Source organism: Scomber scombrus, chromosome 1 (genome assembly GCF_963691925.1).
Source record: "Scomber scombrus chromosome 1, fScoSco1.1, whole genome shotgun sequence".
NCBI classification, from domain to species: Eukaryota; Metazoa; Chordata; class Actinopteri; order Scombriformes; family Scombridae; genus Scomber; species Scomber scombrus.
In genome coordinates, this window is record NC_084970.1 from 18,502,226 (window position 1) to 18,528,102 (window position 25,877).

Genomic DNA, 25,877 nt, shown 5'->3' on the forward strand with positions numbered 1-25,877 from the left:
AAAATGAAGACAGGATGTGTTAAGAAGGCTTCACGTGGAATGGGGAGGCCCACTGCTATTTGTTCATTTAGTAACTCTTATACAAGCACGGCAGGAGCCATTCAGCTACTTTGAGTGGTTAACTGGCATATTGGCTTGTTTAGTTTGGCCGCTACTTCAAAGTTCAACAGATATGTTTGGAGATGAAAGTTTCTCTTCAGGCTGTATAGGACATTATGTGTGCAAATGAATATGCAAGTATGCTTTACATAATTGTCTTTATTGTAAATATACGATTGGTGAGTGTTCAGTGTTTTAATATGTGTAACTTCTTAACCTGCTAGACTAGTGGCAATATTTGACTTAGAAGACTGACAGGTTAATTTGATTGCTATTTCTCATATTTGGAAAATGGTAGTTTGATTGTAACTGTACGTTAACATATGTTGCGGTCTTATTGTGAAAATCTATTGTTGGGGAATTGTATAAGTCAATAATCTCCTACAACAAAAGTAGTAGTAACTTTTAGAGCTATATGTTGGCAGTCCACTTAATTCTCTTTGAGATTAATTATATCAGTATGTTGTTTTGATACCCTGTGGACAAAGTTTATAGGACGTTCAGTGTAATAAATTAGCCGATTGAGACTTTCTGTTTCTTCTGGAAACCACAAACATTTAAACATTTGTAAATTTAGACAGCCTACAAGTAAAGCACAGGAAACAGATAGACCACAGTGATTACAAACTCCACAACTGATACTCACCTTCCCAACTACAACAAGACAGGATTAAAGACCACAGAAAGCGCACTTTTACCTAAGCTTCACAGTTCTCAGAGTGTAGGGGGAGAGCAAACACAGTCACACACACTGAAGGAATTGAGTTGCTGAAATTTGCTTTGAATTAAACTAGTTCTTAAACAACGATTAGAAAAGAGCCTTGAGTGTGGATAAAAGCACATGTGAATGTTTTTCATAAAATTGTGGGTGCCTCCTGCTGACCACACACAGCCAACTTATATTAGAAAAGCTGAATGCCATGTGGCGTGTTCCCACTGGCCATCTGGAATGATCATAAAGACTAGAGCTATAGCATTATTCTGACAGGATTCAAACTTCATATGGCAGCTGGAAGTAAGCAGGAGGCTACTGAGATAAGCAGAGAGTAATGAGATAGAGCACACACTGGGACAAAGGAGCGGCTTACGGTTAAAAAGGACCACACATCATTATGCTACAACTTGGATTCAACAGAACCCACATTAAAGTGAAATTACAACAGCACAGGAACAATAAATAAGCAAGCACCAATGCAAAACACATGTGTATGACCATAAAAACAATTTACTTTATCCCCGATTAACCATTTAACATGGCTTCAATGTTAGAACCACACTGGAAGAAAAAAACTAAAATAAAACACCATTAAATAATACATGGAGTTGTTTAAAATGCAACATTTATATAAATCAGCTTTTTTTTGTTTTTGGTGTTTGTTTATATCAAAGAGCCACTGGCGCCTCTTCTGAAGAATGGGAACAGAAACTTTTCTGTAGGCAGCAGCAAAACAACTCATCAGTGTGCAAAATCCTATTTAGAACAAACAAATGAATATTTCACAATATTTAGCCATTGTCACATATTTTGTATCTTCCCATAAATGAGCCTCTGCTACTTTGTGTGTTTGTGGCATTTAGAAGACATACAGTACACACACACACACACACACACACACACACACACACAGAACCCTAAACCTAACTGTCAGTTTCACCATTAAATTATCATGTTTGCCATTAAAACTTCGACTGAACATTTTTGGGACTGCAGTTATAAGGCCTTAAAGACACCTGGCCACTTTAAGTTTGGGTTTTTTTGTTTGTTTGAATCCACGTTTCATTTGCTGAGCAAATTTAGACGTTGATACCACAACTGTACATGCACTGAAAGACTGGTTAGGTCAAACATTATGCTGTTTGCTTGCATGCGGTGAGGCTTGTTCAAAAGTAAATTTTTCTCTATCGTTCTCCTCTTACCCAACCCATAAATTAAGCATTGGCTTCCTAGATGAAAAGGGTGATGGGAAATCTGTTTTAAAACAATGACAGTCAAAGAGAGTGAGCCAGGAATTAAACTAAACAGACTCCTTATGTCATTGGAGCTACTTACTTAATTAAAACAAGGGGAAGGTGAAATTGAGCAGCACTCGGCATGCATGGACTGGCAGTGACAGACGCTGGGTGATGAAATTTCACTGGCCAGGGTGACACAATCAAGTATGTTCAAGTCACGGTTGCGACGCTCTGGGAACAGCGGGGGCCGACATCACAGCAGGGTGGGAACGAGACCCTGCCAAATGTGTGTTCTGACAATTTGACTTCACCCCCGTCTGTCACATGGCTTCAACAAAATCTTATGGTGGGCGTTTTGCCTTAGACCAGCTATAAAGACAGCTTTTTCAAGTCTGCAGTATGACAAGTCAAACTGAGCTCCCCTTGATTTCCTTCTCTGATATCACCAGAGAGACCACCAGCACAACCATGTCTCTAAATACATAGATTTAGTATCTGTACAATCTAATGTAATAAACCTTACCTGTATGAAGCTTGTAATGTTATGTTTTCTATTGATATAATTTCAGAGGTGTTTATGTAACTCTATTATTCTGAGGATGTAACCGATGGTTGAAAGTAGTGCTGGGCGATTATAGCAAAAATCAAAATCACGATTAATTGAACTTTTAACATTGATTGCGATTAATGAACGATTATTTCCACCCTTGATGACCAATTATGTATTTTCACGGTTTCTTTTGTTTTGTATTTTACACTGCCCTCACACGATATTTTGTGATATTTTCGCACATGAGTATCTTTAGGGAGTGAAAATAATGATGTTTTAAGGTGTGGTGCTGTGGTTAATGTCTAGTTTACTTGATTAGAACTATGAAAAGATCATGGTTTGGGTTAAAATGATCACTGGAGACAAGTTTTCAAATTCCTTAAAGATATGCAACCTTTACTGTCATGGCAACAGTGAACACCACGATTAATTGACAGGAGCAAGATTAAGTCGATTACAGTTTCTAAATGTCGGTTTCGATTATTTTTCGATTAATTGCCCACCCCTAGTTGAAAGGTGTTTATATTGTTTTGTCCACATCAATTCACAGCAGATATATAAGGGAACAGAACATGAGAAGATGTATGTGCTTTTCTTGTTTAACTTGTCTACAAGCTGACATTTGGTTACTCCATGCAAAACCAATACACTTACAGAGCAGTCCAAATCACAGCTGTGATGATGCTCAGAAACATTCAGTGGCATGCTGTGGCCAAGAAATGGTCTGAAAATAACTGACGCTGCAGAATAAATGTGTCAGCTATTCTGGCAGTCAGAAAACTGACATGAAAGCAAGGTTGCCTCTGTGAGTTAAAATCAATCAATCAATCAATCACTTATTTTTGTTTGACTGTACCTCCGATCTTGGCATTGTAAGCCACACCGACTCCACAGATGCCATTGTTAGCTACTGCTGCTACTTCTCCTGCACATCGTGTTCCATGCCTGCAGAGAATGGAAAATAAGAAAGTGAGAAGCAGGTTTAAAAAAAAGTACGTAGTCTTCAAAATGTCATTCACCTAATGACCAAGCATTTTGTTTTATATATATATATAGATATACACCCGCAGGTAGTGTACTTGTCTAATAAAGGTTGCTTGTGAAAGAATGTGCTCCCTTAAGCAGCTTGGTCAAGCTGTAGACTGAGACAAAACAAACACATGGAGACAGGTTCTTGGCTTTGATTCCTTTAAACAAATCTGAATTCCCATTTGTCCAAAAGAAAACATTCAATCAGTGGAGACTACCGTACATTTCTGGGGCTTGCTGGCATTATTAACCTTGGACTGGCTTCAGGGCTTGAATAAAGTCAAGGGAAAGGGAAATAAGAGGACACACTACCATCACACATGAAAGGAAATTTTGAATTAGATTTGCCATTTCAATTCACAATGGGTCTTTCATTAAGCTTGAGCTCCTGTAGTAATAGATCTGGCTCTAGGCACCACAGTGTTGGGATCCAAGAAGCCGGTACAGTGGGGCTGATCATCACATTCCAGTCAGGTGCGTTCCTTTGGTCTGCCAGATGGAAACTCACTCTTAATGCCCCTCAAACTATGGTGCAATCCCCACTGGATTGTAGCCATTCCCAGACAGGAATGCTGGAGCCAAGGCAACACTGATCCAGATCAGGAAAGAACGGAAACAGTGGACGTTTACTTCTGAGGAAAGTATCTTTGCCAGCAGGCTTCCATTATGTCGCTCTGGGTCATCAGCCAAACCAAAAACATTAGAATAAAAAAAAATCCCAGCCGCAGTGAACATCCTCACATGATATTAATGAGTATTAAAGGAGCTGTAAACCCCTTGCTTTCTATTTGACTTACCATTTCAAATTATTTTTATTCTAACTACAGCTTGCATTAAAGACGCTACCAGGTATAATGACAGCAGGTCAATGTTTTTGCTAGTTCCCAAAACTCCCCTCAGGCAGGATCCGACAGGGTAGAAGGTTAATGTCATTGCCAGTCAACATCAGCACTCAGTTTAAAGGAGATCTATTATGCTTTCCCATATTTTCAGACATATATATATTCTTACAATGTTGGATGTTCATATTAAATGTGGTCAAAGTGTCAAATAATGAAGTAAACCTACGTAGAAGTTATCCTGATGTCGGCTTGTGCTCTGTTCCACTAACATTATGACCCACTAACCTTAAAGCGACAGGAGCTAAAACTGCCTGTTAGGGACAGAGGCTGAACTGAGCAGCTGCATAAAGAGCCAACATAACATACTTAAGGAGTCTTTTCTTTTCTTTTATTACTGAGACTCATGCCAGGCTATTCTAGTTGAGTCAAAACTGAAAGTATAGAGCTGTAAATGAGCAATAAGTTCCAGATATTGTGTGTGTATCAGAGGACATCAGTTAAAAAGTCAGACGCCTGGCAACAGCATGCTCCACTTCCCAGATGGAGGGCTGATAGTAAAACCATATTAGAACACATAAAAACCAATTGACACAAAAGTAAACATGCACACACACACACACACACATCATCTGGACGATTTTCCAGAGAACTGTATCTTGACATTCCTGGAAGAGCTGGTCTGTTGACTTTGGGTTTTTTTTCAGCATCTGTGTTTGTGATGCAGCTGAGGATAAGGAGCAGCTCAGGTGTCTGCAATGGATGTCAAGCGTGTACAGGCTTATGCCACAACTGTTCAACAGCCTTTTCCAAATCTATCATTGACACATTCATTACATTCACTTGCATGGTACACTGATTCATGGCATACAAATGCTGTTACAGAGGTGAAGCCCTAAGTTTCTGAATCTGATTACGCAAGAACTACTTGCATAATCAGGTCTTTCGAAGTGATTTTCCTGGGAGTGATGAAATGGATACAAGAAGATATCCCTCTGCTGCTCCCACTCAGTGTCCGGGTCAATAAGAATGTGAAGACAAGTGCATCGATGGGTCAAACACATTTGTGAATTTTGCTTGTGAAAGCAGCTGGCTCGTTGCTGTTTATTTAACATGACTTGCAGGTGTCGCTTAACATAAAGACATTTTCATTCAACTTTAAGTTCACAGACTGCGAGCAAGACTGCTCTTTATGAAGCCAAGCAACAATGTTAAAATCAGCAAATGACATTAAAGATCAAATTATTTTATGGTGTGTTAATGATGATCGTGTACTATAGCGTTCCTCAACATGTTTTCTACTTATTTGTTCATTCTCTAAACATTTAAAATTGTATGTAGTATTTCACTGGGCAATACAGTATGCATGGCAGATAATACCCTGAACTATCTGAATGCAGTGTAATTTGCCACAAATCCCAAACCCTGTAGTGGGTTTGCCTGTGTAAAGCTGTGTGTAAGCTGAGCGCACTCTAAAGACATTATATTGTATCACGGCGCAAGTGCGGTTCGACTACAACAAAGGTGTGCCATTCTCACAGCAGGGTTAAGTGTTACCACTCTATTTTTGGTGGAATGCCTGTAGCTGATGCCATTAAGTACCATATTTACAAATTGCATTTAGCTGAAATTAAACACAGATGTTTGTTGTTTTAAGGCTGGCTTGTGATGTTTGCACTTAACAGAATGATGTTTGTAACAAAAACAAGTTATGATACATTATGTACTCTATGATACCGCAGTTTTCTTTAACCAAACCAAAATTGGCAGTCAATCAACACAAGCAGCTTCCAAAGATGTATTAACAGTTACACAAAAATGGTCCAAAATGCGTTAATAATTAAAACAGTGAAAATGGCAACAAAAAAAAAACAGGGTCTGAAAACATTTTGAATGAAGTATTCGAGCAGTAAAAAATATGGTAATATGATTAAATAAATTTTGCTCTGCTCCTCTCTGACCTTTTCAAGACATTATTCTTCCCATTAAGATTACATGCACACATTATACACACAGCCATGATCCATTATAATGGTTCATTAAACCGGTTACTGTTAATTCAGAATATTACAAATGGCATGCATGGTAAAGATTTTAATGCTTTAGCACCTACATCTCCAAATTCTGCATAATTCCATATATAATTAGAAACTGGTTCTGTAACTTCATCAGTCAACAGAATGATCAATTATGATGACTGGCCTGAGGGAGCCAACAGTTTTCAACATAAATGAGGACAAAGCATGAAATATAGGAATGAATGGTCGCTGAACGGCTGTCCTATTTCTACTGTTCCCGACAAGACTGTCGTCACATAAAACAAACCCAGATCCAACCTCAGGAACCAGGGTTTAGAGAGGAGGCTGAAGATGCGAGCACACAGATCAGGAGATCATCACATGAAGTGTGCTCCACTTTGTCTGAAGGAACAAAGAGCTATCTGCCATGACAAGTACAGCATTGTTTAATCAGATGTTAACAAGACACACAGATTAACTATAACAAGTATTATCTGCCCAATAGATTCTCTGACACACTGGCAGACTCTCAGATTGAAGTTGCTGGATAACAGTGAGGTCTCAACTCTTACCTGCTTAAAAATCAACCCCATTAATTGCGAAGAGTCACTATCCTGCCAGTGCTACAAACCTGAAATGAAACAACAACTACTCTGTCGGAATAGAATCAAGCATGCTAATGCTTAAGTGGCCTATGTGGCCTGACATCCCAAACTATATGTGTTATACCGTATTTCTCTCATTCAGGGAACTGAAGTCTAACATAGTCATAATATTTCCATTTATGTTATGAATTTCATTCTTGATTTTGATCTCACAACGGGATAATTTCATCATCTTAAAACAAAACAAACATACTGGACATAACATAAGGCACTGTGAGTCATTTTCTTAGCTTGGTTTTTCTTAGCACAGCAACACATTTGTTTTTTGTTCTTGTTTGGCAAGTTGTCAGTGAAGCCCTTTCAACATTCTTATCAGAAATGTTTTTCTGTACACATATGTAACTGTTTCAGCAAATGGATATTTATTTCAAAATGTGTGGGATATCTGAGCCTTTAATTCATCACAGGCATGTAGCGTATTTACAAACTGATAAAACTGTTTTACTTCATTCTTGTCTACACATATCGCATTTTTACCACTTCCCAGCTTTCATTAATCTTTCTCCTTCCTACAAGTGTAGAAAGGAGATGGAGTTTTTTCTTTTTCCAAGAATTGACTGTCTCTTCAATCAAAACACCTTTTATATCCGATACATTCCTGTAACATACATAATGGTGATAATAGGAGATTATGGTGAACAAAGAGCAATTTCAGTAAAGTCTTGTTCCGATTACAGTGAGAACATGGCGGATTCTGAGCACAGAGACTAACTCTGGTTACAGAAACTACAGTTGGCTGCAGGCCCGAGGCCAACAACATGATCAGTATTCATACCCACAGCTGGCAGAACCATTATCACTGTGCAAAACCTCAACTGCCTCTCAAGGGACTTGGCTAAGGAGACATGCTATTGTCATACAGATGTATCCAAACTGTGTGTGTGGATATGAATGAAAAGACAGGACAGTTTCACCAGCCAAGAAAAAGAAAATGTCAGAAAAAGTTCATTGGTTTATTTAAAGATGTGATGTTATACTGCAGGTTTTCTTGTGCTTTGTGAACATACAGCAACTTGCAGATGTGCTACATGTGATAGGTTGTAGATGACAAGCTCTAAATTATGGTTTTAAGATTTAAATCATTAAATGCATTTCTAAATTTCTGTTTAAAAGCTTTCAAAGTAAATGTTTTTCTCTTAAAAAAAACCCCAAATGTTTCAGCATGTAAGGTTTGGCATCTCAATGACATATTCTTGTGAAACATTTTCCTGCCTACCATAACATTGATCTTTTTTATATCTTCCAATTCACAGTCCTCACCTATATTCAAAGTCTGGCGTGCATCTTTCATTCAATGGGTTTTTCTACCATGCATTAGCTTAATTACATTTTTAAAAATAATTGAGGCTCTGAAAGCCATTGTTAGTGGCGTTTGCTGTTCATTAGTCTCTGGGCTACTTTGGAGGTAAACCACAACAACTACTCTGCTCTTTCTTAAATTGGTTAATGGTTCTGCCAGTTTACTAATGAGGTAGTCTGCAGGACAAAGGGTCTGGTAATGTTTATAGAGTGCAGTAAAGACAGGAATATGAAGAAAATATCTAGCGAGAGATTAACGTAAGGTCTGCTAAAGATGAATCATCGTGCTGTTTGTAGTACTGTTAAATAGGTTCTTTCATCCAACGCTGCGCACTGAATATTTCTAAAGTCACATGTACAGTCTGACCTGTCCTTGTGTATTGTTAAACTCATCTTGTTTCTTTGCTGTGAACTGTCATCGATATAAAATCTGCATGTTCATCGCACATGATGAATATAGTCATTCAGTCAGAGTTAGTCATACAAATTATGTTGCAGTAAATGAGTTGAGTATTTCTATGAAAGACTCCATGCCAGTTTAGCCAGGATTAATCCTGAAAATGCACATTTGGAAACCATCCTGATAGGAGTCAGAGGAAACCTTGGAAAGAGAAACATCTAGATCGCATGCTGTCTTAGATAAACATGAGGGTGAATGGTCACATTGCTACTGAGCCATCCTCGCTGCTGCCCGTATGCTGGGAAAGAAAGGAAGCTTTATAGAGGTGAACAGACTTGGGCTTTTTGCAGGGAACAGACACTTTCAGTCTTACACAGCCTTACGCAGTTTCATGCCCGCCCACAGGTTGTTTACACATGCATCTGCACCAACCCACAGTAAAGTAAGGCACACACAAATGTGCTCCCTCTCAATTGGTCTTGCCACAAGGAAGACACGGAGAGCTGGGTGGCAAGAGATAAGGGCTAAGGTGAGCGAGGGCTGCAAAGAGGTGCAGCCAAAGCGAAGGAAACATCAATAGTAAGTGTCTTAGCTGGGCTCTGGGCCACTGTGAGCCGCCAGAAGAGCTTAAGCGTGCCTTGGCATAGATTGTGTATCTGTGGAGCTGCACCGGCGGGATACTATCCCACATTCTTCCACAAGAAATTCCAGCGTTTAGAGGTTTGTTGATGGCGTTGGTGAAAACAGTTTCAGGCACTGGCACAGAATTTTAAAAACACATTCTTATTGAGCTCAATAAGAAAAATATGGCATATTGTTTCCAAAAACTTTTACTGATAACTGTGTGTGTGAGTAATTCTGCCCTAAACTACTGCAGTAAATTCTACTTTCAGTATGAAAACAATTACACGCCATCTACAATTAGACCACCTTCTATATGTCTGACAGTCTCAAAGCTGAATTTAAACAGCTTGGTACTGATGGTGCCAGCTCTGAGCCTAGTCTCAGTTGGCCATGTTTGATTTCCCTCCATGCCTAATCTTCTCTGCCCATCATCAGTAATCATGGCGATTCTCAAGATAAAAAAGCCTCTCAAGCCAAAAGTCCACAAACAGCAGATTACACCAAATCAGAAATTAAAGTTGGAAGGAAGACAGGCGATGGGACTGAAGGAAGACGAACCCTCCAGAGCCAAGAGATTTGCTCTGTTTCATCAATGCTGATGAACTTAATTTAATCAATTTTCTACAAGACATTGCTGTTGTGGTAAACAACTCTTAATACCATTTGCAGAGGCCATTGCAATAAAGCTGTTTTCTTCACACGCTACCTTAATCCTGTTGTAGATTTAGTCTACTTACCCAGCAAAAAGAAATACTCTGGTGGTGCCTGTAAGAGGCCAAAACAACTCCATAAACATGGTGATGAGAGCAGGATTCACATTAGGTTGTAATTGCCCCTTTTTTGGTAAAGTTAAAACCATTAAATTGCAGAAAATGATAATCTCTTAGATGAAATTGGAAATGTTCTTATAAATGGCGCCCTTTGCCTCAACAGTGGGTGAGAAACAGCCATGGGCCATATGTACATGTCAACTGTCACCTGTCAGACAGTGAATGGGACGAACTAATGAGCAAGTGCAATTTTATCCTGACGTTTCCCCCACACAGTCTGCATTTAGAGAAACACAAGTGGGTGGCTTTATGATAGGCCAAAACAATGATCAGCAGATTTCTACCTGTTGTCGTTAAGCTGTGTGTATCTGGGCTGAGGATCTGGGTCTCCATCATTCACATCGTAGCTGGCATCCGGGTCCTAAGAAAAGACAGATAAGCCGTTACAGTCAGATGCGAATTTCGGAAAAGCCAAATCAGCACAGTGCATTTATTTGAAAAATTTGCAAATGTTAAAAACCTTCAAATCTGTACACAGGAATCACTCCTAAAATTACTCAATGTCAGCACAGTGAAATTAATTTAAAATATGCTCCATTTATTATCTCTATCATTTTCTGCTTCTGACAGTTTCTCCATGTTTGTAGTCATTTAAAAGTCACACTCACGTAGTTCTGCATCAGGTCAGGATGGTTCTTCTCTATTCCATCATCCAGGATGGACACCACCACCCCTTTACCTGTGTAGCCCAACTGCCAAGCAGATTTGGCATTCAAGTCATGGTGGTTGCTGTTGTACTGTGGATGGAGAAAGCAAATAGCTTAGATGGAATCTAATTATGTGAAAGACACCTGAGGGCTGACAAGAATGTGCTTTTAACTAAATCTGGAGTGGCTTAGCCTTTTTTCTTTTTTTTTTTAAGTCAATCAGTTAAGACCTTTTGATGAAGCCTGAAGAATCCAGAAAAAGGATGCTGCTTATTGAATTTCTTCTTCCTTTGTGAAAAGCTAAAGTTCCCTGATGATGGGTAGGCAATATTGTGAGGCAGCAAAGAGTATTTCTATTCTGTAGTGTATTCTGGGTGCCATACATGCATCCATTATTAATACCCAGCATGGCAAAGCAGCACTGAACTGGATGATGGTACACAGTAATCATTTTGTATGCTTTTTGATAGGCTTTTGACATTCAACTTGACCTTTGGTCAAAACCCATATCTGGCTTTCATCTAGTTCAAAGTTCGTCTTCTTAAAGTGTACTGTTGGTTACATGTAATGTGTCTGATGCACCGTCCACTGCATTTAAGTAGGTGTAGTCCATTATAGGATGAGGATGTTTCCTTGTGACATCATTGATACTTAAACCATCAAGAAGAAAATCAATTAAAGCTGAAAGTTGTGATCTGCAATGCTGATTCAGATTGAGAGAGGCCTTTTGTGGCTGACACAGTGAGTGAATTTGAAATCATAGTAAAGGGTTTAAATTTGAATAACTGCTCATCTAGTAAGTCTTTTTCCATCATCCTTAATGTCAGCATGCTCTCTGCACAGACTTTATCTTAAGTATGTGAGCATACGAACAGCTTGAGATCTTGTCAATGATTTATCAGTGAGAAAAAAATCTGTCTCATCATTTAGATAAATATCAAAAGACTATCAAATATTAATTGTCACTCACAGCAGATGCTGACCATTAACATCTGTCCATCAAAGACACCCTGCCAACACACCCACTCACACTCTCCTCTGGCCAGCCAAGTTTAATTTTAATGAGGCACAGACTTATTTACTGTCAGGAGAGAGAAAGGCTGGGTAAGAAAAACAACAGCAGCACACTCAAGCAACCTGGCAATTATGACACTTCAGGATATATATTACTATAATTATTTCCTATTTAAAATACAAAGAACATATTTCAATAATCATACATTATTTGGACAGTATATGACCTGTCCACAATCTTTAAACAGCTCTTAACAATACATTATTCAAGGTCAGAATTCAAACTATTATTATTTACTTGTAATAAGCTTGTTTACTACAATTTTTTTTAATGTACTAACATATTTTTTAATTGTGTGATACAACTAAAAGCATTAGTTTGTTTATTGGGATTAACTGTCAAAAAACCTCAGATGCAGAGACAAACTTGAGGCTCATAAAATCAATGTGGAATAACGATGATGTGAACTGTAAAATAAATCATTAGAAGCCCTGCAGAGTTTAAAAGTTAAAAGTAAATCAGTTACCAGTCAAGCTGGTGTTTTTTTCTACAAGTGTTTTCTCTTTCCATTTCCACCACAGACTGGGTCAGCAACCTGTTGTGTTACGCTATGTATTTCAGATTACATTGAGCTGATGTCCGGCAAAAATCTGTATTTCTTTTTTAGCAAAGCTAGCAGCGTGACACCAGGTATGTCTGCCAGTGAATCCGTCCAACAGAATGAAATGTCATCATCAATTGGGTGGGTTGCAATTAAATTTGGACCAGACGTTTATAATTCCCAGAGGATTCATCCTCATAATCGACCAGTTAGAAATACCTCTAAAACTTGTGACCTAATCCCAGTCAGCCTCAGATTACTTCTAAACTAACATGCTGAAGTGCTGGTTGGTTATTTGATCAACTAACATGTACACATGCTCTATTGTTTCCACGTTAAAATGTTTATATTGTGCTCAAAGCACAGCTGATCCCATCAGTGAAAAGGCTTTGAGAGTTTCAAAGGTGTTGCTCTAGTTTTCATATCTTTTGGTGTTTAATGAGCTTTACAACCTCATGGGGTGCCAACAGCCTTAGAAAAAGAAAAGAAAAAAAAATCAGCCTTTATATGGATGTTTTCCACTGAAATGTCTACATCTTTTATGGACCTCGGCATTAATCACACTCATAAATATATAGTAGCTTTAGTCGTAATTCTTTCACAGTATTTTCAGCCAAATGATAATACATCAATTTGACATTTATTTATCTATTATTTTAAATTGTGCAAAAAGAAATAATAAAAGTGGTATTAAATTAAGAACCAACAGCAGTTTTATCTCCCTTCTATTCTATTAATAGTTGGGAGTGTATGGCAGAATCTGTTACTCATAATCATACTGATACAACCAGGCAGAAGCTTTTATCTGCACATTACCCTTTCAAGCTGCCACTAACTACTACCAACACACCGGGAACAGAGTCTGCTTCTGTTAAAGCACAGACACTTTAAACAACTGGTGATGCAAGTCTGCTTTGCATCACCATGAATCTTCCCCCGCCTAAGCACCCTCACAGTAATTGAAGGAATAGTGGAGCTGAACAGAAAAATCTCAGGGGTTGTTACTGCTGCCTTTAACGGCCCAATGTACGAGTGGCATTCTTCAAGTAAAATGTAAAAATCAATCAACTGAAAACAATAGAGCCTCAAGATTCTCTCTCTCTCTCTCTAAAAGAGTAAAAGTAAAGACTAAAGTAAACCATTGTTTAAAAAAAAAAAAGCACGCAATTCAGATTTCAAAAGCGCTTTGTGCATGTTCGCTTTTGTTAAAGTAGATTCTTCAGGTGAACTCACTCAGACTTGTGCTTGTTCAACAAACTAGACACACAACTGCATTTTCCACAAAGCCCACATATTGGATTCATAAAGGTTTGTCTTCTGACTCGAGGGAAACATCACAGTCCCAAATTTAATTACCACTATTGACTTTAGGTGGATAAAAAGCTCAACCAGTGTGCAGTACTGAATTATGTCCCACACACGTACCTGTTTATTCAATGAAGTTTCTGTCCAGAGTGTTCATACTCACCAGGTACCACTGTTCTCTGAATTTGGGATCTAAAGGTTCCAGATAGACATCCCTCTTTTTCCTCTGTTTCACCACTTGTTGCTCTGCCCAAGTTACCTAAATGCAAAGTGCACATACACAAAAACAAGAACGGTGAGTGACAAAATGCAGCTGCAAAGACAACTGCACATTTTGATATTAAAAAAGAAAAAAGAAACAATTATGTGCTGGCCATGAGGGTTACCATGTCAAATGAATTAATAGAGATCCCAATTCTCAGCAGGATGACAGCAGACAGAGTGAGATTAGAGGCACAGTGGTGTCGTGGTCTCCTCGCTAATGAGACTGACACTGATGAATTCCAGAGCAGCCCAAGACTAATTAAAATTTCTGGATTGGTGTAAAGTGGGATGCACTCATTTACGCACACTAACATACACACACAGACTTACAAATGCAGTAAAAATTTAACAACACAAATGTAACTCAGTCTGCAGCAGGCAGTGAGCTTTTGTGATGTGTGGGCTCCTGCTGAAAGTGTTGACAGAAGCAGAATTCATACAGTGAAAATAAGCCTGCATCTTTCTCCCTCTGCAGAACTGTGCTCGCTGTACTGCAAAACGCCCGGGTAGACGAGAGCAGAAAAATATGTAAAAAGAGACGAAGAAAAACGGAACTGCCTGCCGCAAGGACGCAGCACCTGATGTGAAGGACAACCAAATCTCTCTCTCTCTCTCTCTCTCTAAAGACACACGAGTAAAGAGGGAAGAAGTAATGAAGGTCACATTAGCTGCTACACTGAAGCCCTGCCAATTCAACACTACCATAATGTAACGCTATAATGGAATAATTTCACTTCGAGGAGCCGAGAGGTTTGTGTGTAAGTTCACGCTGGTGTCACTCCATTCGCTGGTGAGCAGCTCAATCAGTCTAAGTGGATGAGACGTTTCCACTTGGATTCATCTGATTCTTAAAGGGGAGATGAGGTCAGCGCTGTGAGGTGCTGCTGTGGCAACTTGCGCACAAAACTTGTAAGCTGTCTGTATTTGATTAAGGAGGAAATGATGAATAAAACAAACTATTCAACCATTTTAAGCCATCAAACTTCTTCTTTTGTGTTGTCAGCCAGTACTCTTTTGCTTTTAGAGGAAGCACAAAAATCTTATCTGCCACATAAATGTGTGCCTGAGTCTTATCTGCATTATTTTCTAGTAAATGAGACTACAATTCTCAAACCAAATGTTATTAAATCTAAAATGAATCTCACCATATCAGCTGCTCAAACTTCACTGAATCAATAACATGCATCTTGATCCACATCAAACTTTTACAAGGACCTTACATCCCTCCAGACTCGCAAACCTAGGCCTCCTTGACATTATTAATAACCCAAATTAATTTAGCACAGTGTGGAGGATCGACAGGATGGTTTAGAAAGGCAGATGTTGATGCACTTCTCTCAGTCAGGCTTTTAATATTGGCTTTCTGTTTAAGGAAAAGGAAACATTGACTGAAATGGCTCTCTACAGTCAGAGTGACAAAGACTCGGTTGTATGCAGGGCCCAAATTCAACCTCGTTACACCAGTCCATGTGATTTTCAGTCAGATAAAAAAGATTTTCTCATACGTCATAAGGCAGTGTGTGACTTCCCCTCTTCTGTTTCCTCGTCAGCTTTTGAGTCAAACATGTAAACATTCTTGTTATCACACTTACGTGGTTCAGGTCTTCTATGAAAAAAAAAATCTTCTGTGACAAACATGAAAAAGTCTTGATGTTTAGTCTTCTTCACAGGAAGTTACATATTTGGCTATTTATGACTGTTCAGTGACACCAGTTATTTCCAGTAAATTTTCAGGCCAGTCATCATTATGTCATACACAGTTTTTTTGAAATATCAATCGTGACCCTACAAAGTTGTGAATTTTCTACTTATGTATGCACTGCATTAGAAGGAGAAATGCTCCAGACCTGGATGTGAGGAAATGATAGGTTAGATAATTGGATGGGGTGTTTCCATAAACTACTCAGACAAATGAGGATGCTTATGCTGTAAACTTCCTGTACACTCGGATTTATATTTACTTCTAATACTTTTTCTATTTAATGTGTGGAAAATAATAAATGAAAAATTGAAATTAATCATGAACCATACTAATAGACCACATTACAAAATATTAAACATTTTTCACATAGTTTCATGCATCTTTCTTTAAACCATGTATGAGAGAGTAAAAGTATATTTAGGAATACACAATATGGCCCTGATAGTACTCTTATATTCTTTAGCAAAGAGTATGTGGTGAAATTAACTATGGTGCATTGAAGAATATTAAACTACACTTGAGATCAAAGTCTTTATTTCTAATTAAATGTTTTCTTCCATCTCAACAACGGGAACAATACAGGTTATATTTTTTAGCACCAAACTCAGAATTCATATCGAATAGATTTCCTACTGCTGGCAGGAGTGTAACTTCAAACATTTCCATATTCTACTTGTCAATTTTTATGTGAAGTGTCTTTTGAAATTCTTTAATAGTCTGCGACAGAACACAGAGCCCAGAAGTTGAAAAACAGCGTTTTCATTATAAATGGGCTTTGAAAATGGAAAACAGTGTCTATCTCACACATCCAGACCAATCCAATGCAGAGCTAATGTTCACAAAGAGACTGCACGGTTTAGGTGGGGAGCCCTATCTGTCAACAAATAGATTCCCCACCCGCCTACTTTATTATACAAACAGTACCTTCTCTCTGAGGCTGAATAAAAGTCTAAGCTAAAGTATCATTGCCATAAGGGAACACAGTAATACCAGTTATAGTACAGCTCTTTAGCTTTGTCATTTATATTTATGTGAAAGCTTTATCATGTTGCAGCCAATACCATTCTTGTCACAGTAATGTAAGTGGTGATAACACAGTCAAACAAATTATTGAGTGGTTAAGTTCTCATTGTTCTGCTTTGTCTGTCCTGTTCTTTCTCACATTTCAATTTAAAAAAACTGATGCAAAGTTTGACTCCCAAAAACAACAAAAAATAAATAAAACAGGAGGCAGCAGAAGGCACGGAGGTAGCAGATAGGCCTGAGCTGTAAGTCTTCAATAGACACTATTAACAGGGCTCTGTTAGCCGGTATATGAGATCTGGCAGAGGTCCAGGTGCTTTTGTCAGTAATTAGACACTCTTCAAAGAGAGTTTCCTGTGCCTTTTGTTCGGACTTCATCTCGACCAGTTTAAAAGCTGAGGGGACGGTCTCTGTAGCATTTAAAATCCCTCCTATTAGAAATATTGTTTCAATTTTTTTCCCTTTTAAAAAAATGAAAATAAAAGTGTGGGCTTAATGCAAATGTGAATCGAATTTGCAACATTCGGCTGGTTTATAAAAGCTTTGATCAGATCATTAATTGCAGCACGGTTACAGAAATGTATCGTGGTAAAACCACAGAGAGTCCATACAGAAAAACCAAACAGAGTAGCAAACATTGCAGGCTATTGCAGCATTTCAACACTGCCTTCATTTAAAAATAAATAATGAAATAAAACAACACTAAATCTTGTATATTCCTGTAGGTACTGAAGAGCTGATTTGACCGTTCCTGAGCAGGCAGGGGGACCTGAAACTGCAACGCTCCACTTTCTCTGAGGTGCTGTGGGAAAAAAAGAATTCAACAACAGGAAATGGAGCCGCAGTGCTGAAGGAAATCCCAAAGAGGGAGGTGGTCTAGTTCTAACACGGACGTTGACAAAGACAGCAGAAACTGTTGTATTCCCAGTGTGCACCTGTGCTGTGTGGCTGCACAGCATGGAAATATGACCAGTGGCCAGTGACACCTTTAGGCGGGTTGCATTCACTTTTTTTAAGGTGGTATATCATCGCTTTTGCAGTTGCACTCTTACAGATTTATGTGCAGAATTTATCTCAATGCTTTGATCATCTTTAGAAAATTCTCCATTTATTTGGAGTCCAACTGAGGCAGGCTCAAATAATCGGGTGATTATAAATGTAAACATGTAAATATGATTTCCTGAGATTACAAAGGCAGGAAGAAGAAGAGAAAGTCTTGTGAGAAAATAGTGTAAAACATTTTCTCACACTTCACAAGTGGTGATGGTTGGGCTTCATCATTAGAGGAAGAAAAACTAACACAAGAAGGAGCTCAGATCAGGAGGGAGACAAAAACCCAGATGATGACTCAACGACAGACTAAAGGAGCCAATCAAATCAATGCATTCCTAATTGATCAGTACTGGCTATGGCTATATAAAGCTTGAGTCATTTGCAACTCATTGCTCATTGTAGCAGACTGCACTCCGGGTATGCCAGCTGTCAGGAGTGCCTGATCTGCACTCTTTTAAAACACCTAAATGTAGTCCTGATGCACAGCTTCGTCAGCAAGTGAACCACGAAGAAGTACCTACAATTAAATATCAGCCAGCAGTTCCAATTAATAGTTGTCACACTGACGGTAGCTTCAGAGAGCTTTCAGCAACAGCTACAACAAAGCTCTGAAGTGCTTCTGTCAAGTGAAAACTACATTGATTTATGCTGAGGATAAAGAGAATCCAGTCCAAACCCTCTTCTCAAAAACAACAGTGTGATGTTACACAAAACAACCCAAAATATTACAATACACGACAAAGCTAAAGCTGTGATGCAGGCTATTTGTTCTTATATTCTATTATTTATTCTTATTCTCTGTATGTTTGACTTTAAAAACCTACAGCATCCTTACTATTGCTTTACTCATTTTAACATAGGCCTACCCAAAATTATTATAGTGTTCTTTTTATTTGGTTCTGTTAAAGTTAAATCTCCAGAGGCTGATGATTCCTTTAGATTGTTCCTTTATTTTAAGTCATGCTTTTACTTCGGTGTCTTGTTTTTTAGAACAGAAATGTATTTTTAAATGTTATCCAAGTCCCGCTACACTCAAAAATATGTTTTTTCTTCTTGTTCCTCCAGTTGAATGTTTGAGCTTCACTGTGCAGAATGATGTCTGCAAAGACTTTGACACTAGAAGACTGTTTTCACATTCATCTGCTGATGGGGAAAAGTCTGTCTACGCTCTTTGAAAATCCATTTTTAAGGGGCGGGGCTTCCAGCACGACTTCCAGTAGTTTGGAAGCCAGCCCTGGTCCAGTTTGCAACTTACACAAGTGTGAAGCGGAAAGTGGAAGTAATAAACCTCATCCACATCCATTCTTACCTTGGGATCTCTTTGTAGACGGACTTGTGTCCCCCTGTGATCTGACAGTGATCTCTTCACCAGTGTACGATGCCGGAAGTGATAATAATCACCAAATACCTAAAAAAAAACAAAAGGATAATATCATTTACCACATGTGGCCATTTGATTCTCTCTCTGTCATCTTAACAATGATTCTGCACATCATAATCGCTTTAATTAGCTTTTAATGATCGTGCTAGTTCTACATTTCATGTCAAAATTACAAAATGGTCCAGAGCAGTATTCAGTACAAACAGTGATTGATTGAATCACTGATTGACAAAATATCAATTTGATAATGTATTAACAATTTGAAATATTTATCAAGTAAAAAGACCAAACCATGTCTCATGAATGTGAGGATCAATTTGTTTTTCTCCTCTTTTATTTGACTGTAAATGTAAATCCCTTTTTTCCATTTTAGATTAATTAAATTAATTGAAAAAAATATATTTTTTGACTAAGAACATACAGTAGCACGTTATCAAGTCAGACAGCAATTTTAAAGGAGTCCAAAGGAACATTTTTACATTCAGAGTTAAATACTACGCTTAGCTGCCAATCAATAAAAAGCCCTGTGGAAGCACTCAGGTGCTGTTAACTGCTCAGTGTGCTCTAAATTGTTATTAATGGTTTCACTAAAGAGAAAATGGGGAAATGCAGTTAAATTGATAGTCGTAAACAAAATTATCACTACACACATTTTAAGTGTACACAGTTGAACATATTTATGAGCAGCATAAACATAGATACACATGCTATATATATTGTGATGGAAAAAAACAAATCAGATTTTGTCAACAGACTGGGATGCTTTTTGTCCCAGCAAAGGTTGATGTGGAGCTGAGGTACTGCAGTGTGTGCTGCAACATTCCTTCGCTCCAAAAGAGGCACGATTCAGTCCCCAAACTCCTCGGCTCCCATTTAATCACAGTAAACGGGCCAATTCCAGCCAGGCTGACACAAAAAGCCCCTGCACACAAAGCCAGTGGACAATAGGGAGGAAATAACCGAGAGGGAAGACACACTTAAAAGTGATATTCAGCTCAGAGGTGGAAACACAATCACAGTGTGTGTGTCTGTGTCTGTCTGTGTGTCTGTGTGTGAGTGTCTGTGTTTGTAAAACCATTAAAAGAGCAAGACCAAAGGAAAATGCAGGATATAATAGGGGATAAAATGCTGACATCCAAAGGCATTAGCTGAGCCGATGGTCCCTTTACTGAAGAGGAAGAGAATAAGAGCAGGTAGTGGCTCCATTGTGTTAGCCAAGATAAGAGCCTGGGAGGTGGGACACTGATCAAAGACATGGACGGAGTAAGCAGGACCCATTAAGCAACTCTGAATAACATCAACACTAATAAAAAAAAAAAACATTCTTGAAACAATGTGTTGATGGTCAATTCATCCGTTCAGACAATGGCCACACTTATCGTAGTTTCTGTTGGGGCATTCTGCATTTCTGCACCTTTTGTTGTAGCAAGGTATTTTCTATCAGATGAGACATTACAAGAGGAAAAATAATGCCAGTGAAGGAATCACAGCACAGTGCAATGCAGTTTAAAAAGTAATGAAAAACATGGAAGTTCTGGTGTCCACACATCTGGATCAAAAGTGAAAAAAACTTTTCTAAAACTCTCCATTCTGTAAGAAATTGTGCAATTGATTGTTAAAGACACAGACCTCAATACGTCCAACAGCAGGAGCGTCAGCAGATTGTAACACAGCCAAAACACACGCTGAGTTTTTATTCAACTGTGCCACTTTTACTATCTGTCAACTGGAAAACCACTTTCTCTTTTTACTATTGCTAATTGCTTTCTTCGTCTAAAAGTACAGACGTCTGATAAGTGTGGCAAGTTCACAAACATCTGGAGGTTGTCAAAAGTAATTCTGGGAATTGTAGGAGATCAATATCTTATGAGGAAATGTGGGTGTAATATTAATATCACAAAATAACTGCTGGAATGCTTTAATCATCACATATCAATGATGTATACCAATAAAGTGCTTCAAAGGATAAATTCTTAAGAAGTCTTCAAAATGTTTATGATCATTCCCTAAAACTTATGTGTCATCTCTGTCTTCTTCATGAAACTAACTTCCTTAGATGTTAAAATAGGTAGGAAACTTTGCCTGAACACTTCCACAGCCGCCCCACAGGCACAAGCCGAAACAGAACAATGGACAAAGATTTGTTCCAAGACAAACACTTGTACACCTGCATTACATGCACATATACACATACAGGGGCACAGAGGTCACCACACATCACATTAAAAACTATTCAGCTGTTACAAAAATATTCACCCACACATATTCCCACCACACTTAGCAGAAGTCAGTCCATGCTAGTGCCGCTAAATATTTACCCTGCAGCTCAATTATCATCTGGCAATCAGCAACTACATTTAGGAGCTTATGTTTTTGACCATTTAATCCAGAGACCACATTGTTTCTGTCGGGTTTAACAGCTTTCCACTGGAAAATAAAGCCATTTACCACAAAAACATTGAGATGGAAAAAATGTGGAAAAACAGACGGTTCAGGAGTTGCGAGTGACCATTACTGATGCGATAAGCTAAGCACTGATAGAGCAGAACAAGCTTAACTGGTGCTCTCCGAGTGGCCTATTACTGGAGTGAGGCATTAATCCATCAACCTCATTAAAATGCATGGTAACAGACAGTGGAAAATTACTGCCTGCTGGTTTGTTTGCATGTTTGCTCCCTCTACGCCTGTCAAATTTACCTTGTGGGAAAACACTTATCAGGTCTGGTGTCTCATCTCCAGTGACTGTTGACACAATTATGTTTTACAAAGAGCCAAACAATGTCTGGAGACACACTTTGGGGCTGCAATAAAGTGATATGAAACAGTTTTCTATATGGAACTGTGAATGACAAGAATAAAGCCTGTGGATTTTCAAGATTCCACTTGAAGAAGAGGCTAAGCTGCAGATTAATCAATCTTGACATATTTCCTTCCCATCTTAACATTTAACTGTGTTGATTTGGGAGGAATCAGGATGTAGGTCATTATCATATTTTGTTTATCAGTGAGTCAAGATAAATTGAGAAAGTGAGACGTGTGCAAGCACAAGCCATACACTCTCCTAAAATAGTCCGGCTACTTGTTTATATAATGAGGCTGGAGTCTAATTACTTGCAGCGGTGAACGGGTAGGACAGGGGCGCAGTCTGCCACAGTGGCAGCTGGACATGACCAGCAGTTTCTTTTAAAAACCACGCTGCCCCCGCACACCTGAAAATGAGTTTGCACAGCTGGTCTGCCTTTCTGCCAAACTACGCTTAGGCTACGTTCAGACTCAAGGCAGAGAAGCTCACATCTGATTATTTTACTCATATGTGACTCAAGACAAGACATACCTTGCCCAAATTTACAACAAGAAAAAAAATGTATATATTATACGAATAAGAATAATGTTTTTTTTTACCAAATGTACATAGTCACAATGAAATCAATAGGTATTTTAAAGCTGACCACAGACAATTATTGGCATACTGGCTCTGGGCTATCTATCTAATCTGATCTCCTCAATTCTGATTTGGGCTAATGGTCGCTAGCATGCAAAAATGTATCTATTACACAAATTCATCTAGAGCATGCAGGTGTGAATCGTTACGTTTGTGAGGCCTTATAAGGGAAACCCGTGCAACCTTATTTATCAACACAGCGTCAACACAAGCTACTGGCCACATTCCTCTGCCGTGTTTATAAATACAGATTATGATTCTTGGCACAGTTGACTGTTTACCTCGATTGTTCACGAGAAGCTAGATTTCTTCCTCTAATGGTGTTGACAAAAGCAAATGGATTAAACACGATGGTGAAATATGGGGTATTTGAGTGAGGAGGACAGCTGAGAAATACTTCAATGACTTCAGCAGGTACAGGAGGCCAGAAGGTGACACTGTGATTAGAATGACCATCCTTCATCCAGAGGGCCTCACTTCAAACACAGATAATATACAAAGCCCAAAACTGAGCTGCGTGTTGGTTCAATGTTTTTGACTGAGTTATAGTGCACAAAACTAGGGGTTTCTCTTACTTTCTAAACATCGATTGCATCTTTCACGTGCTTTTGTATAAGTATTTCTATTTCTTGGCTTTTTCAATGACTGATTCCTCAGTTTTGTTCTCCACCTGATATTTGACTTTAGTCTGAATTCTGTCCCCATCTTGTTGATCTGCACAGAAAATACATTTGTCTGCATACATCAGATTACCCTGTGCCATGCACTCTGCTGTTTGCTGATGATTAACTCTCCATCCTCTGAAACCCTGCTATCAGTCACCCAGTGCCAATATTTTCTCTATCATTATCTCCCTCTCAGGTCTAATGTTGAGTCGCAAAGCCTGAGGAACTTTATCTTCCAGTGAAAACCCTCCACTTTCACTTGTCCTTCTCGCACCTGCCCTTGCTCATCTCTCACTTTTAAAATTTCTTATGAATACAGACTCAAAAAATCTAAAATTTCTGTCACTATGTTGGCTGTTATGACACCTGTAGATATCATAGTCCTGACAACACTGAATGGTAACGGTAAAATCTTGTTAGTTGCTGATGAAAGGGAGCCTGAATAATTTCAGGGAAACATAATGTTTACTTGTTTGCAACACAAGTGCAGCTTTAATGTAGACAAACATTGCGCCATGATGTGATGCAACTCTAAACAATCCAATGACATTTTAACAACTTATTAACTAGTAATTACACAGTAAAAATGTCATGTTGTACCAAGACTAAGGCAAATATAAAATACACTGATGTAGTCAACAATAATTATTCTTGCCAACTTCTGAGATCATAATGTAGAAGATACTTATTTTTAACAACAAATACATATAAGTAAACTAACAAACATGAGCTTATTGTATGCTCCATCCTCCTTGGGTGTCCTGTGCATTGGCATATAGGGGATATAGTGACTCGACCACTGCAGCACACCTCGACTTTATGGAGTAGACTGGTGTGTAAAAAGTTTACAGTGTCATGGCAGAACTGCTGCAGGGCTGTTAGCTCACGGGTCGATGAGAGCTGTCCTCAGATGACTAACTCTTCACAGCGAGATCTTTATGGTGCTGTGAGGGTAAAGTCAGATACAGTCAGCAACCAACAGCACACAAACACAGCTACACTGGCCTTATAACACCAAACAAGCCCCAGCTGTACTGGGTTTGTAAAGACTATCATTATCTATTATAGAAAAGTCAATACATTTGAGAAGTAGACACGCTATGGCTCAGTGCTCTGTTGTTTCCCTGTGTAAGAAAGACAACATGGCCACTGACCTGATAAACCCATTAGTCCCACATTTTAATCACTAACATGGCTGCTTTTGAATGGGTTTTTTTCCACAAAAGAAAAGGGGTGGTAAAAGAAAAAGAATAGCCATAACCCTCTGGCCCATGAGTGAATACTCTCACTCCCCCGCTAGGTCAGAGCTGGCTGACTGACTGAGATGTGAACTTTAGCCCCAGGATGTAGTCAAAAGTCATGTCACAGAATTGGCTCATCCTGAACATAGCTACAATCAGCAGGTGCTGCAGTGAAAGGATTCTGACCGAGTCGTTCTGACTGAGTCTTTCTTATCTCAGTCTGAGAAGTGTTTTCGAAAATACCCTCTTTGAGCAGAGACGTGCTTCTTTAGACAAGAGGCAACTGATCAGTGGGAACTCTTCAGCATTTCCAAATAATATCAGTTTACTGGCCTCAATCTCCTCCAGTGTGCCTGAGGTAAAATTCTGGTATCTTATACTTCTCGTCAGATGTTGCACTGCTTGGGTCACAATCGCAAAGTGTAAATCACTTTCAGTAACTGTGTTTCAACATAAAGTAACAAACAGTCATGATCACACTGTAATTCACTTGTAACTTAATGGATGTGAATCTTTTGTGTGAGCCGTGGCCGGAGCTGATCCAGTGTTTTGTTTATATGTCTTCCGGACAGAGCTATTAGAAAGAAAAAAGACCATTAATTTAGAAGCTCTTGGTTCATTCAGTATAGTTGACGCCATCCTCATTGCAAAAGGAAAAGAAATTCCAGCAAGACAGGTGACTTTGTAAAAGGGTATTTAGGGTTTAACTGTCACTAATGAGGCTTTTAAAGAATTAGTCTGCTGGCTGTGATATTCATCGTTTTTCTGAAAATGACACTTTCAAAAAAAAAAAAAAAAAAAAAAAAAAAAAAAAAAATCAAGTAGGCCGAGCACACAACTTGGGATGAGAGCTTTTTCTCAAGTGCCTTCTAAGTCTCGAAAGTCAGCCGCAGAAGGTTTTGATGTACAACAGACAAACAGTCTTCACTAGTAACAGAAAAGGTAAAGTCAAGTGCAAGGTATGACTCACTTTCTAAAATATAGTTTATCCGTGTTTGTACGTGGCTTACCTTCCTCTGTGTATTGCTTTATTTTTTATCCCAACACATTATCACTATTAGTTACAGGCATAAAACAGAAGAAAACCAATATGTAGGAGGGCTAATTCAAGGAAAACTGTACTAGTTTTAGATGCTTGAAGACGTAACAATATGCTTCACGTTGTAATTACCAATACATTCTCAGGTAGTTAAATACATAATATTAAATTATTCCAACAAATAAGTGAAAAT

General features: G+C 38.6%; 1 protein-coding gene across 5 annotated transcripts in view; it reads right to left on the reverse strand.

Moving 5' to 3' along the window:
* Nucleotides 1–25,877, reverse strand: part of furina (furin (paired basic amino acid cleaving enzyme) a) — a 77,859-nt gene that overhangs the window by 20,312 nt on the left and 31,670 nt on the right. For all 5 annotated transcript variants that reach the window (XM_062422108.1, XM_062422145.1, XM_062422118.1 and 2 more), the window contains exons 3-7: nucleotides 19,226–19,324; nucleotides 14,038–14,133; nucleotides 10,915–11,043; nucleotides 10,591–10,667; nucleotides 3,459–3,547 (exon numbers count right to left, since the gene is read on the reverse strand). In XM_062422108.1, coding sequence (XP_062278092.1) covers nucleotides 3,459–3,547; nucleotides 10,591–10,667; nucleotides 10,915–11,043; nucleotides 14,038–14,133; nucleotides 19,226–19,324 — 490 coding nt within the window. The remainder of the gene's footprint in view (nucleotides 1–3,458; nucleotides 3,548–10,590; nucleotides 10,668–10,914; nucleotides 11,044–14,037; nucleotides 14,134–19,225; nucleotides 19,325–25,877) is intronic.